This window comes from Oncorhynchus gorbuscha, linkage group LG15 (assembly GCF_021184085.1).
Source record: "Oncorhynchus gorbuscha isolate QuinsamMale2020 ecotype Even-year linkage group LG15, OgorEven_v1.0, whole genome shotgun sequence".
In the NCBI taxonomy this organism is placed as follows: domain Eukaryota; kingdom Metazoa; phylum Chordata; class Actinopteri; order Salmoniformes; family Salmonidae; genus Oncorhynchus; species Oncorhynchus gorbuscha.
The window spans coordinates 69,628,213-69,642,641 of NC_060187.1; the positions used below are offsets into that span (position 1 = coordinate 69,628,213).

The following is a 14,429-nucleotide window of genomic DNA, read 5'->3' on the forward strand; positions in this document are numbered from 1 at the left end:
ACGGCGTTAGGGCATTTGCATTAGGGCTGGCGTCCATATACCAGGCAGGCCATGTGGTGCGTGGTGGCGCGGGGACAGAGCCATGTTGGAGTAGCTACTGAGGCGCTGCGTCCTTGTGTCTCTCTCCCAGTCCCTGGCCCTCCTTTTGGAGCTCCGCCGTTCACCTGCTCCCCTGCTCCCTCCCCGAGTAGCATGATCGGAAGGGGGACGTGGGCCACCGGGCCACAGCTGGGGTTCTGGGACAGCTTTGCTTTGTTGGCTCTGCCCGGGTGGTGGTGGTGTTGGTGGTGGTGCTCAACACAGCAGCGGCCTGTCACAGGGACCTCCACGTCCCATTAACACATAGCCTGGTCAGGACAGAGAGCCAGACCCAGGCCCCCAGCAGGGCCCCAGTAAACACATGTCGTCTGGCCACAACCAGGACCCAGCCCAGGAAGAGGAGAGAACACAGCACAGTTAGACCTGGGAAACCTAGAGGACTAGAGTGTTTTTTTGGTTGAATTTTTTGGGGGTAAATGGCATTAAAACAAAATGTACAATGCGAACCCAGAGGATACCCCTTAAAGGTTTGAATTAAAACCCTTTCCAAAAGTGGTCCTCGTTGTGCACCACACTTTAAATGTGCTGGTTGGAACATTTAGCCCAAGTCCGTAAGGGTTTTAGCATTGTTTCATGGAATTTGTAATGTTATTACCTAGAAATAGAATATAAAAGTGACACCTATGAGAATCTAAAATTCCTTTTGGAATGTGTTAGTGTCCGTAGTGTAATGTTCAGAAAAACTATTCAACTATACATTTCTGATCATGTATTATCAGAATTACAGAAAGTGTTTGTGTCATTATGAGATTGTTATATTCACTACATTTTTTAAATACATTTCACAGCAGTCTCTTATCATATTTGGCTCACATATTTGGCATTTATAATTTTGATATATATAACAATTTATTTTATATTGTTTATATCTCACTGCACCAATTCATTTCAATAAATACAATTTTTATATAAATTGAAATCAAACAAATGTAGCATTTAACATCTTTTCAATTCCCTTATAATTTCTCAGTTCTAATAGACCTATAAAAACTTGGCATATTCATTCACATTTAGATCTCTCTCTGTCCCTCTCTCTCTCTCTCTCTCTCTCTCTCTCTCTGTCCCTTTATTTATCTCTCTCTCTCTGTCCCTTTATTTATCTCTCTCTCTCTCTCTCTCTCTCTCTTCTGTCCCTTTATTTCTCTCTCTCTCTCTCTCTCTCTCTCTCTCTCTCTCTCTCTCTCTCTCTCTCTCTCTCTCTCTCTCTCTCTCTCTCTCTCTCTCTCTCTCTCTCTCTCTCTCTCTCTCTCTCTCTCTCTCTCTCTCTCTCTCTCTCTCTCTCTCTCTCTCTCTCTCTCTCTCTCTCTCTCTCTCTCTCTCTCTCTCTCTCTCAGTGATATTACCAGACAAACAGGCCCTTGCCAATATCATTTTCACTGTGCAATGAAACAGATTCATGCGTCTCCAGAGATTTGCTAAAGAAATATCATTTAATTATAAAAGGAAGCATCTCATTTCTACACTGTGCAAAATCATCCACTCAATCAGATCATTGCTGGAAACTAGGAATTTTGAAACAGATTTTCTTTGTTCCAGAACTCAGAATGACAATATTGAATATATGTTAACTGAAATAATATGATTCTTCTGAGATGTGTTGTAGTTTAGTGTCTTTGTAGCTGGTATGAATGTGTACCAGTGGGATTCTGTATGACACTCTCCTGGGAACCCAGGTTTCATTTTTGGCCTCTGACCCCTGTGCCATTTGCTCAAGGCCATCCATGAGCGTTCAGTGTTGGATATCATCTGCAAAACACTTGATGTTAACATGAGTCTATACACTGTAGTGTTATATATTTATATATTTATTATTTATTCAACCATGCTCATTTAAACGAGTGGTATTGTCAATAGAATACATTATTTTATGCCTCAAAACTGCTGCACAAAATTGACTCCTAGGCTATTAGTATTTTCACAAACGTGATGACTGGTACAACAGATCGATAACCGTCATAATACCTGAGATATGATGAATATCCTCATCATATACATTGTCTCAGAACAACTTGTTTTCACTGTAGAAACAGGGTAAATGAAGGTCATAAGAGTGCTTCCCATTCTATACCTTCTTGAACGTATGGACGGAGTCTGTCAGTCTGACGTGCTGCCGTGTTTAGGGTGTCTATGCATCAACACGATATCATACGGACTGTGGTGGGTACGGAGTTGCATTTTAGCATGAGAAGAGCGCCTTCTAGTGGTGGCCAGAATAACATCATCAGAGTGGGAGGCGGAGTGAGCAGAGAATAAGAGGATTGTTATAGTCCGCTAACTGCAGTTTATTCCACACCAGACCCTGTAACAATAGGATTGTTTGACCCATTAGTGACTTTTCACATTCACTCTGCCATGGGAAGTCTCACTCAGCTCACACAGCACTCTGGCTGTTGTCTTAACCTGATGGTTTGACAGTCTGCTGCCATATCACCATCCTGTCTGTTCAGAAACACAACAATATTTGCTGTTATTCATGAGAAGAGGAGTTTGTTTAGTTTTTCTGTAGCTATAGGCTGTTGTTAGTATGACAATTGTCTTGTTAGTTCCATATATTCATAATGTAGTCATTGCACTGAATATGATTTATGTTTATGGTTTAGTGAACCATACTTGTGTGATTAGTAGCCTTGTGACGGAAACCTGAAGAGTTGCGTTAGCTTCCTGAGATAATTTCTAGGCTTTAGCTCAATGGGCTAACACAGTCTAGGTTAATAGAACATTTAAACCACGAACAAGTTAACAAACATGGCAGGCAGGCAGCTACTTGATATTTGTAGGTGCCAGGAGGCTCTCCCTGGTTAGCCGTCCGTTAAACAACAGTCTGGGCTGATTTGGAGACAAGACCAGAGGTCTTTAATTACAAAAGCACTGAGCCCTCCGGCTTTACCACCATCACTTCACAAATATGAGAGAGAGAGAGAGAGAGAGAGAGAGAGAGAGAGAGAGAGAGAGAGAGAGAGAGAGAGAGAGAGAGAGAGAGAGAGAGAGAGAGAGAGAGAGAGAGAGAGAGAGAGAGAGAGAGAGAGAGAGAGAGAGAGAGAGAGAGAGAGAGAGAGAGAGAGAGAGAGAGAGAGAGAGAGAGAGAGAGAGAGAGAGAGAGAGAGAGAGAGAGAGAGAGAGAGAGAGAGAGAGAATAAGGGACCTGAAATAATCAGTCCGTTTGCAAATCACCACCAAGCTCCTGGAAACAGCTCCTCAAGGAGAGAGACCACATGGTTACAGTGTCCTGTCTCAAAAGTATGCTGCAAATCCATAGAATACAATGTGGTTACTGTATGTTTGCTGAAAGCCACCCTCAGCCCCATAATGTGCAGTGGGCCTGGCCTGTGTTGTAGACAGATGGGAGAGCTGATGTGCGTTACTATGCATTTTACAGCAAACTATTACAGAGTCGTGCTGTTTACACACAAACATTTGAATACCTGTCTGCAGGCCAGTTTAATTATGCAAACCCTTCTGTTATGTGTGTTGCTTTGTCGTCTCCTCCCAGCTCTCTCACTGCAACAAGGCTGGAGAGATGTGTTTGTGTTTTCATTAAGATACGGACAGTGGTGTGGTGCAGGCAGGAGTAAATGTATTCCATTCCTCATAACCTCGAGTATCTTATACTGTCTGTTCCTCCCCACCACGGTGGCCCCTGTTCACATTTACACTAGCGTGGCAGGTAGCCTAGTGGTTAGCTCGTTGGGCGAAAAAACGAAAGGTTGCTGGTTTGAATCCCCAAGCCAACTAGTTGAAAAATCTGCCGATGTTCCCTTGAGCAAGGCACTTAATACTAATTTCTCTGGATAAGAGTGTCTGCTGAATGTAAATGTATAGCCCTCAATGTCATTATTCCCCTCCAATCAGGGACGGATTTAGATCTGGGATATCAGGTGGGTCCAATACATTATCAGGTAGAACAGAAAACCAGCAGGCTCTGGACCTCGTAGGGTCAAAATGGAACACTTCTGCTGTATAGGCTACTTTACTGTACATCCATTGTCATTTAAAGCTGAAGAAATGTACAATGACCTCTGATGTGTGACTTTGAAATCTCTGGAGTTTGTAGTTGGGGAGGAGGGACGTACAGTGCATGTGCCTTATTTCCCCCTACGATTCATCCTGTGACGTTTGATATGTGAAAGGACTTACATATATACGATGCACCCCCTCCCTCTCATCATTTTGTTTCTTGAATTCTGTCATATGTTCATCTTCAACTACATGTTCAAATACGGCATTCATCAAAGGGGAAGAGAAGGAATGGGCATTAGGCCAGCTGAGCCTCAGTCGCCGGCCCAATGTAGAGCTGGTGAATATTATATTGAGAGGGAGGAGAGCGAGCGAGCGAGAGAGAGAGAGAGAGAGCGAGAGCGAGCGAGCGAGAGAGAGAGAGAGAGAGAGAGAGAGAGAGAGAGAGAGAGAGAGAGAGAGAGAGAGAGAGAGAGAGAGAGAGAGAGAGAGAGAGAGAGAGAGAGAGAGAGAGAGAGAGAGAGAGAGAGAGAGAGAGAGAGAGAGAGAGAGAGAGAGGCAGAGAGAGAGAGAGAGAGAGAGAGAGAGAGAGAGAGAGAGAGAGAAGAGAGAGAGAGAGAGAAGGGAGAGAGAGAGAGAGAGAGAGAGAGAGAGAGAGGGAAGGCAGAGAGAGAGGGGGAGGGAGAGAGAGAGAAAGAGAGAGAGAGAGAGAGAGAGAGGGAGAGAGAGAGGAGAGGGGAGAGAGGGAGAGAGAGAGAGAGAGAGAGAGAGAGAGAGAGAGAGAGAGAGAGAGAGAAGGCAGAGAGAGAGAGGGGGAGAGAGAGAGAGAGAGAGAGAGAGAGAGAGAGAGAGAGGGAGAGAGAGGGAGAGAGGGAGAGCGAGAGAGGGAGAGAGGGAGAGAGAGAGAGAGAAAGAGAGAGGGGCAGAGAGAGAAAGAGGGGAGAGAGAGAGAGAGGGGGAGAGGGAGAGAGAGGGAGGGGGAATGGAGAAAGCAAAGCAGTGTTTTTAATTATCTGGACTAGGTACAGGATGCGGTTTTTTGATTGTTTTAATGAAGCAGCTGGCCTATTGTCTCTCCTTAATTCCTCTATTGTTTTTAGAATATGTCATAGTTCTTTATTCTTTTATCAGGTGCTCTGCAGGAGGATTCAGCACAATAGCGTTCATTCCAACTGCATTGGCCGCTGCACAAAGCCAGGCAGGCAGCTCATTGCAGAGAGCTAGCTCGCTAACAGGCAAAACAGTGCAAATCACACAAGCTGCTACTTTTTAGCCTTTTCCCCAGTTTTACTTGTGGGCTGTGCACTTTCAAAATTGGCAAAAAGCGTCCAGTATGATACAGATAAACTTTCATGAACTATTCACAAAATGATTTGCCTTTGCTGCCCCTCTCTCTGTACAGTTAGAGGTGTTTCCCAATCCTTGTCCTAGGAACCCAAAGGGATGCACATTTGTGTGCGTCAGTGCTGGCCTAGAACAAATCATTTGGTTCTCCATCAAGACCAAGCTTGGGAATCAAGAACTGTGGTGTACAGTGATGCCCTGAGAGCAACACCTCATTGGATCTCCAGTGGATCTCAGGGGATCTCCAGTGTATCTCAGGGGATCTCCTGAGCTTCCATCTATGTGTATTTCCCAAATGCCACCCTATTCCCCATTTAGAGCACTACTTGTGTCCATGGCCCATAGCTCTGGTCAAAATAGTGTGCTAATTTGGGAATAGGGTGTCATTTGGGACTAAGCCTCCACCTGAGTTTGGTGGTGGAGGTCTCCTCTAAGGCAGGAATGATTCTGTCTGAGTCACTATTCTGTGTTTTAGAACACCACCCCAGCATTCTCACAGATGACAGATGGGTGTCTGCAGTGTGGCTGGCTGAAGGAGTCACATTGCTGTGCATATTTCATAGGTGAATTGCATTGTAGGTTAGTACTAACAGTCATTAGCAATTAGCAGTGGAAGGCTTGCAGTAATTCAGAGCATCTTTAACTGAAATTGTTTTCAAAGACAGTGAAAATGTAAGTCTGTCGTGAGTTCAGTATCAGGGTGTTTTTCTCCATTCTCTTTGTTAACCGAGAACCTGAGAAGTGGAATCTCTACCAATTGAAACTTTTGATGGTGAGTAGTGACGATCTGCCCCCCACCTCCCCCTCCATGGTGGCTGCTCGCTGGCAGTTAGTACCTACCTTGATGGTAACTCTGTCTGACGGCAGAGGAGTTTTGTTACTTTAATTAGGAGATAAAAATTCAAAGGGCCTCTCCAGGCTGTGTGTGGTGAGAGAGAATCAAAACCAGCACTCAAGTGGAGGGACCTGAAGTGTGTCTCTCATCACGGGAGATTGGCCAGCAGATAGGCACTGTTCTTTAAAGGAGCTAGTGCTGCGTGCCTGCCACACACACACACACACACACACACACACACACACACACACACACACACACACACACACACACACACACACACACACACACACACACACACACACACACACACACACACACACACACACACACACACACACACACACACACACACACACACACACACACACACACACACACACACACACACACACAGAGCTTTCCTTGCACACAGAAATGGGACTTTAGAAGATGGCATATTTTACTACGTCTTGCTCCCACTCCTCTGACTCATTTCTATAATAGTGTTTAATTTCAGTGCTGTTTGACATAAATGTAATGAAAAGGTTGGGAAATGTGTTCATGAGAGTAGCGAGGTTATGACCAGCGTCAGGTGGGAGGTGGAATGCCTTGGAAGGTGTACCAGAGAGGAGTGATACATCCTCAGATTGCTGTGGAAGTTAGGCTTCATAACAATCATTCCATCATGTCATTTCATAGTAACTACAGCAGTTACTCTTCAGTTTTCCTCCCTGGGTTGGGGGAGCCTCACTTGAAAACCTCAACCCTGTCTACACTGACCTTTAAAACCAGTGATTTATACGTTTTGTGTAAACATTTGTAATCAGTGTCTCTCTAAAGGAGGATGGAACTATGAGTGGGGTGCAGTTAGTCTTCTGTTCTACCCTTCATACCTCTCCCCTCTCTTCTGCAACGCCCCTTATTTCCACAGCAGCTGGACTCAAATTACAGGTCCTCTCTCATCCTGACGCTGCTCTGTCGGAGTGTTTGCACATCTTTGAAAGCTAACAGAGTGCCCTAATTAATTGTCCAGCTTTTCTCTGAAACAATGTCCTAATTCTGCCATTTAGCGTGAGCGTATCATCGTTTGTTGTTATCGCTCCAGACAGATTTTTGTAAATAGTCATATTAAAACTTTAATCTCTTCAAAGGAAAATGAAGTGCAGCTGAAAAGCCTGTCATGTGCAGGAGATAAATATTATCTAAGCTAAAAACCTTCCTCTACCCCTTCCTCCTCTTCCGCTCTCTCATCCTAACTTAATGAAAAATGTTCAGAAGATTTCACTGGGATGTTTCATCCCTAAACACAAACATCTAATAGTGTGTAGAGGATCCGTTTGAGGTTATACTATATTACTGAAGTATACAGTATAGCTCCAATGCAAAGACCTACTACAATTTACCCCACTGAGTATGACATTTCGTACTGATACTTTAACCAAAGTATGACATTGTGATTTCACACTTAAGTCATTATATAGTCATTATTATTAAGTCCTTATAACATGTCTCTCTGGATGGAATTTCATACCCTCTGAACTCCAGAGTTTGGAGTCACCTATAGGGTGAAACATCAATAATAATAATATAATACTGTCCCCAGTGGGAATTTAACCCATCCGCTAAGCTACACAGGCTAACACTACCATGCTCTACCAACAGAGTCACACAGGATAAAAACTATCTTTTTCAGCATGTTCCCCTTCTGTCTGTTCCAGGTGGCCAGCTGTGGTGTACCACCACTAAGAACATCATGGGGGGCGAGGAGCTAGTGGCGTTCGCCGTGGACTTTGACTCCCGTCTACAGGCCATCAACCACATGTCTCTGAGCGAGGGGATGTACCCGGCTAGACTGCTGGACACCATCCAGCTCCTGCCTCAGCAGGCCGCCATGGCCTCCATTCTGCCCACCGCCATCGTCAACAGTGAGTTACAATACACTCCATGGCTAGTCTGTACTGTGGTCTCACCTAGGGCTGTGTTTGAAATGGACTCTATTCCCTATGTAGTCCACTACTTTAGGCCAAAACTTTAAGTAGTGCACTATGGGAAAGAGGGTGCAGACTCTGGACAAAGGTATTGCACTATATAGGGAATAGGGTGCCGTTTTGGACATAGCCCTAAATGTCTGTCCGTCCATCCGTCTATGGGCTCCAGATTAACCCAGATGAGTCTGTGTTAAGAGCGGTTGAGATAAGAGCTGTCGACCTTCTGTTTGGGTTCACATAAACACAGGCGAGCCTCCCACTAACCTGTTAATTGCAAAATACAAGCTTCATGCAAATAGTGCATTTGTTTACTTAATAAGGGCTATCTGGGTTCAGCTCGACAGGGAGGCTGCTCTGCTGCAGGCAGATGGTCCAGTGTTTCAGTTGCCCTTGAGAAAGGGCATCAACCTAGTGGTATCCACACAGTCCTATCACAGGCTTGGGTATTACAGGGTTTTCTCCTGGCTTTGGGTATCAAATCAGAGCTATAAAGAGAAAGAAACGTGTGCATGTTGTTGTGTGCGCACGAAACGTACACTGACCTTCTACCCTGACGTTGTACCCTGTGTTCTACCCTGACGTTGTACCCTGTGTTCTACCCTGACGTTGTACCCTGTGTTCTACCCTGACGTTGTACCCTGTGTTTTACCCTGACGTTGTACCCTGTGTTCTACCCTGACGTTGTACCCTGTGTTCTACCCTGACGTTGTACCCTGTGTTTTACCCTGACGTTGTACCCTGTGTTCTACCCTGACGTTGTACCCTGTGTTCTACCCTGACGTTGTACCCTGTGTTTTACCCTGACGTTGTACCCTGTGTTCTACCCTGACATTGTACCCTGTGTTTTACCCTGACGTTGTACCCTGTGTTCTACCCTGACGTTGTACCCTGTGTTCTACCCTGACGTTGTACCCTGTGTTCTACCCTGACGTTGTACCCTGTGTTTTACCCTGACGTTGTACCCTGTGTTCTACCCTGACATTGTACCCTGTGTTCTACCCTGACGTTGTACCCTTGTTCTACCCTGACGTTGTACCCTGTGTTCTACCCTGACGTTGTACCCTGTGTTTTACCCTGACGTTGTACCCTGTGTTCTACCCTGACGTTGTACCCTGTGTTCTACCCTGACGTTGTACCCTGTGTTTTACCCTGACGTTGTACCCTGTGTTCTACCCTGACGTTGTACCCTGTGTTCTACCCTGACGTTGTACCCTGTGTCCTACCCTGACATTGTACCCTGTGTTTTACCCTGACGTTGTACCCTGTGTTCTACCCTGACGTTGTACCCTGTGTTCTACCCTGACGTTGTACCCTGTGTTTTACCCTGACGTTGTACCCTGTGTTTTACCCTGACGTTGTACCCTGTGTTCTACCCTGACGTTGTACCCTGTGTTCTACCCTGACGTTGTACCCTGTGTTTTACCCTGACGTTGTACCCTGTGTTCTACCCTGACGTTGTACCCTGTGTTCTACCCTGACGTTGTACCCTGTGTTTTACCCTGACGTTGTACCCTGTGTTCTACCCTGACGTTGTACCCTGTGTTCTACCCTGACGTTGTACCGTGTGTTCTACCCTGACGTTGTACCCTGTGTCCTACCCTGACGTTGTACCCTGTGTTTTACCCTGACGTTGTACCCTGTGTTCTACCCTGACGTTGTACCCTGTGTTTTACCCTCTCTCTCCAGAGGACATCTTCCCATGTAAGGCGTGTGGGATCTGGTACCGCAGTGAGAGGAACCTGCAGGCCCACCTGATGTACTACTGCAGTGGCAGGCAGAGGGAGCCAGAGAGCCAAGGGGAGGAGAACGAGAACGGACTCCACCGGACACCCAGCATCTGCCCCTTCCCACAGTGCAACAAGAGCTTCACCAGCGCCAGGGCCCTGGAAATGCACCTGAGCACGCACAGCGGTGAGTAGAGATGTCCTGCTAGTACTATTAGTATAGTAGTGGAGCTTCTACTGTAGTAATACTAGTAAAGTACTGTAATGTAGACCAAATGTAGATTTATTTTAGCTTTCATTTAGTTGTAAGTATCTCACCATTGAGTGATGTTGACATGAGATGTGCTTATCATTAAAGGTAATCTGATGTATTATTTAATCACGTTGAGTAGTACAGAACAGTATACCTTTCATATTTGTCAGTCATTTTAGTATTCGGTTTTGTAATGAAAAGTATTGCTTGACATTAAGACACTGTCAGTTTCACATTAGTCAGGTAAAATAATTGGAAAAGTGAACTACTGCTCTTAGTGCCATAAATATACACATCCCCCTGTCAGCTTAAGCAGTTGACAGTTCAGCTTTCAACCCAACCAAAAATCAGGAGGGTTGGGAGTAAGCTTGGCATAATGCATCAGGTTTTGATCGTAGCCGTAGTTAACGTTAAGGCAGAGTGGGAAGGCGACGAAGAATCTCAACAGTGTCCTTTTATCTCCCTAACAGGTGTCAAAATGGAAGAGACACTCCCCCCTGGCACCAGCTTGAAATGCACAATCTGTAACTACACGGCGGATTCTCTTATTACGTTCCAACATCACATCCTCTCTCACCTGTCACAGGCCGCCTTCAGATGCAATCACTGCCATATCAGCTTTCAGAACCACAGGGAACTCTTGCAGCATCAGGACTTACACAGCCACCATGGCCACGGCGGTGGCAGCAAACTTCACAGGGAGAGTGACAGCGAGCACTCCCCCAGGGGGGCGGAGGAAGCCCTGCAGCAGGCGGCGGCCCGCGTCGAGCTGGCCAACCGGAAGGAAGCCCTCCAGAGTCCCAAAGGATCCCTCAGCAAGGACGCCACCATCGACAGCGAGCTGGAGAAGGCTGAGAAAAAGCCCATGCTGTCAGGGTTGAAGGGGGACGGTGGCCATCCGGGCAGTAAGGCCAGCTTCTCCTACACCCGGATCAAGTCTGAGCCCTCCAGCCCCCGCTTGGCCTCCTCTCCTGTTCAGCATAACATGGGCCCCACCTACCCCATGGGGCCCTTCCTGTCCCAGTTCGCTTTCTCCCAGGACATTTCTGTCGTCCCGCAGGCTTCTGAGATTCTGGCTAAAATGTCAGAGCTGGTGCACCGGAGGCTACGCCATGGAGGGAACACGGTCTACCCTCCGGTGATCTACAGCCCCCTCATACCCAAAGGGGCAACGTGTTTCGAATGCAATATCACCTTCAACAACCTGGAAAACTACCTGGTCCACAAAAAGCACTACTGTAACAGTCGTTGGCAGCACATGACCAAGTCGCCTGACTTCTCCAGCATCTCAGACAAGGCCGTGAGCCCCAACAGCGGCCACAGCTCAGTCAGTATGCTCACCGGATGCCACCCGTCTGAGGTCACCGACAGCCACCTGATGCAGTCGGCCTGTTTGTCAGTCAACTCTCAGAGTGTTCTGGACATGATCAATGCAGGCGGGGCAGTGAAAGGCCCAGGCCCAGAGAAGGAGCTCCCGGGGCAGGTGAAGAAGGTCTCCACCACCCCGACCGGCGTAGAGGAGAGGCCGAACGGGAAGCAGCAGGCGGTGGAGGGGAAGAGCCCTACCAACACGCCTCTGGTGGAGACTGACGTCAACGACCCCAACCAGACTTCCTGTGCGGCCTGCAATATCACCTTTAGCCGCCACGAGACCTACATGGTCCACAAGCAGTACTATTGTGCTACGCGTCATGACCCCCCCATGAAACGCATGTCCGCCAACAAGGTTCCCTCCATGCAGAGGACCATGAGGACCCGCAAGCGTAGGAAGATGTACGAGATGTGTCTCCCAGACCAGGACCCGAGAGGACCCTCCATTGGGCAGCCAGGGTTCCTGGGGGTCCCTCCTATGGCGAACCCCTGTACCTCCCAGGAGACGGTGGAGAGCCTGGCAGACCGCTTTCACCCTCGCTGTGACATCTTCCCAGGGATGGTCCCCAAACACCTGGAGGCTTCCCTCACCGTCACCAAGTCTATCATGGCCCCCAACAGTAATGCCACTATGGACCAGCAGGAGCTGGACGCACCCATCGATCTCAGCAAAAAGTGCTCGCCAATCCCCAATGACAAGACATCGCCAAACTCCCCCAAAAGACTGTTAGACTATCACGAATGTACAGTGTGCAAGATCAGTTTTAACAAAGTGGAGAACTACCTTGCGCATAAACAGAACTTTTGCCCTGTGACAACAGCCACAGCCTCCCAGCAGCACGGTGGTGAGACCATGTTCCCAGACGTGGTGAAGAGTGAAGGCAGTAATCCTGATGACGCCTACGATAAGAGCCCATGTGAGAAGAACGGCAACGATAAAATGATTGTGCAGAATGGGGGTGGAATGTTCCCCCCTCATATGGGCCCAGTGCCGAGTCTCAAGCCCTTCAGCGAGGCTCAGCTCATCCCGACTAAAGACGAAAACATGTTTCTGCCCCACTGCCTTTATCCCGGCGCAATAAAGAAGATGAAAGGTGCCGAGCAAATATCGCCCTACTTCGGGATAAAGCCGACCGATTACGTGGCCGGCGGGCTGGTCATGCAGGGCGAGAGAGAGGTGAGCAGCGAGCAGGAACAGAGCACTAATGGAGGGGGACCAGAGATGGGGAGAGAGCAGCCTGCTGCCAACGGCTGCCCACTCCCCAGCAAAGAGCCACTGCCCCTGCTGCCCAAAAACAGGGGCATGGTGATAGTCAACGGCGGTCACAAGCCAGAGGAGCGCTCGGGATCGGGGCCCGTCCCACCCAACCAGGATAATCAATCCCACAATTCCCAGCAGCAAGACGGCCACCCCTCACCCACGTGGGGCGCGGAGAACCCGTCCGACTCCAACGAGAACGTGTCACCCGCGTCCAAGTCTCCGACCGAGGAGACGGTGCCCACGGTGACAAAGGGTTTGAATGGGTCGTCCCAGGCTCCTGGCAGTGGGAAGTACTGCCGCCTCTGTGACATCCAATTCAACAACCTATCAAACTTTATTACCCATAAGAAGTTTTACTGTTCGTCACATGCTGCGGAGCATGTGAAATGAACTAGTTCCTGTTTAGTTTTCCTGTCCCTTCCCACTCCCCTTTTTTCTGTTTGGGTACACTGTCGTGTCTGGAATAATGCATCACTCACGCAGTTCTAAACACTGCTTGTGGACAATCAAGAGAGGCTTCTTCTTTCATCATTTTAACACCTCATTGCAAATCATTGGTTAAAAAAGAAAAAAAAAAAAAAAAAATGAATCCAGAGTTGGTGCCACTTTCACATGTATTTATTTTACAATCAGTATTAATAGTAGTGATCTTAATTTAAAATTCAAATGAAATTTATATCAGAGTTGTTTGTAATGTTATTGTATAGTCATTCTTGTGTAGCAGACATATTGTTTACACTGTAATGTAGGCTCAATGAAACGATAGAATACAAATGAGATGCATTTTAGACACAAAATAGCTACTGAAGCACTTGTCTATTCTTATTTGCTGTAACAGTTTTTGTATATGCCTAAATGTCATTTGCAGCTTTGCTATTCATGACTCGGATTCTTGGCCTTAACCCTTTGGTGGGATAGCCAGGTACAATCCAGCTGCATCTTCTGTTTTGGCATACACTTGGCTTAGCATACGTATGTGGCTGTGTCCCTGTCTCTTTTCTTCAATTCAGACGTGGATGTTTTCAGGAGGATGGCAACATTCTTGTACAGTACTCATATTTCTGTTTGCTGAACTACACTTTGGTCTCCCTTTCTAGAATTTGCTGTCGATGCAATACTTTGTAAATGAGTGAACATTACTGAAAGCAGTATTATGAGGGGGACTGCATATATTTGAGGGAAAAAACATTGTACAAGAATGACATTTATTGCTGTTGATGATGGACAAGCTGGGTTAGGAAGTTGGTTGACGGGGGATAGTGATGTAAAATAATCATTCCATTGTCCTAATTATGGGAGAAAAAAAGTTTCTTAAAAAAACGTTGTTGCTATGCATGTATATGGATGGAATAAAGTTCCAGAACTGTTGGAAATAATTTTTATTTTGATGTGGTGTCATAATTAAACTTAAATCCTCAGGATAATCCATTGATGTTTGGTCTTTTCTTTCAAAGCTACAACACAGTATCAGTGTAGTGGATGTGTAGATTAGATATAAAAGGGACAGAGTGCTTTACAGTGTGAATCAAATTCACGGTAAACACTGCATGTGTCGGCTCAATCGGAAATTCCTTTTACATCGTCACCTTTACATTCGATCACGGGATCTGTAACGCTG

At 46.6% G+C, this 14,429-nt stretch overlaps 1 protein-coding gene across 1 annotated transcript in view; it reads left to right on the plus strand.

Moving 5' to 3' along the window:
- zfpm2a (zinc finger protein, FOG family member 2a) overlaps positions 1-14,368 on the plus strand; it is a 187,287-nt gene extending 172,919 nt beyond the window's left edge. Inside the window, exons 6-8 of the mRNA XM_046302575.1 lie at positions 7,933-8,139; positions 9,889-10,113; positions 10,650-14,368. Of these exons, the coding sequence (XP_046158531.1) occupies positions 7,933-8,139; positions 9,889-10,113; positions 10,650-13,201 (2,984 nt within the window). The 3' untranslated portion in view covers positions 13,202-14,368. The remainder of the gene's footprint in view (positions 1-7,932; positions 8,140-9,888; positions 10,114-10,649) is intronic.
- The last annotated feature ends 61 nt before the right edge of the window (positions 14,369-14,429 follow it).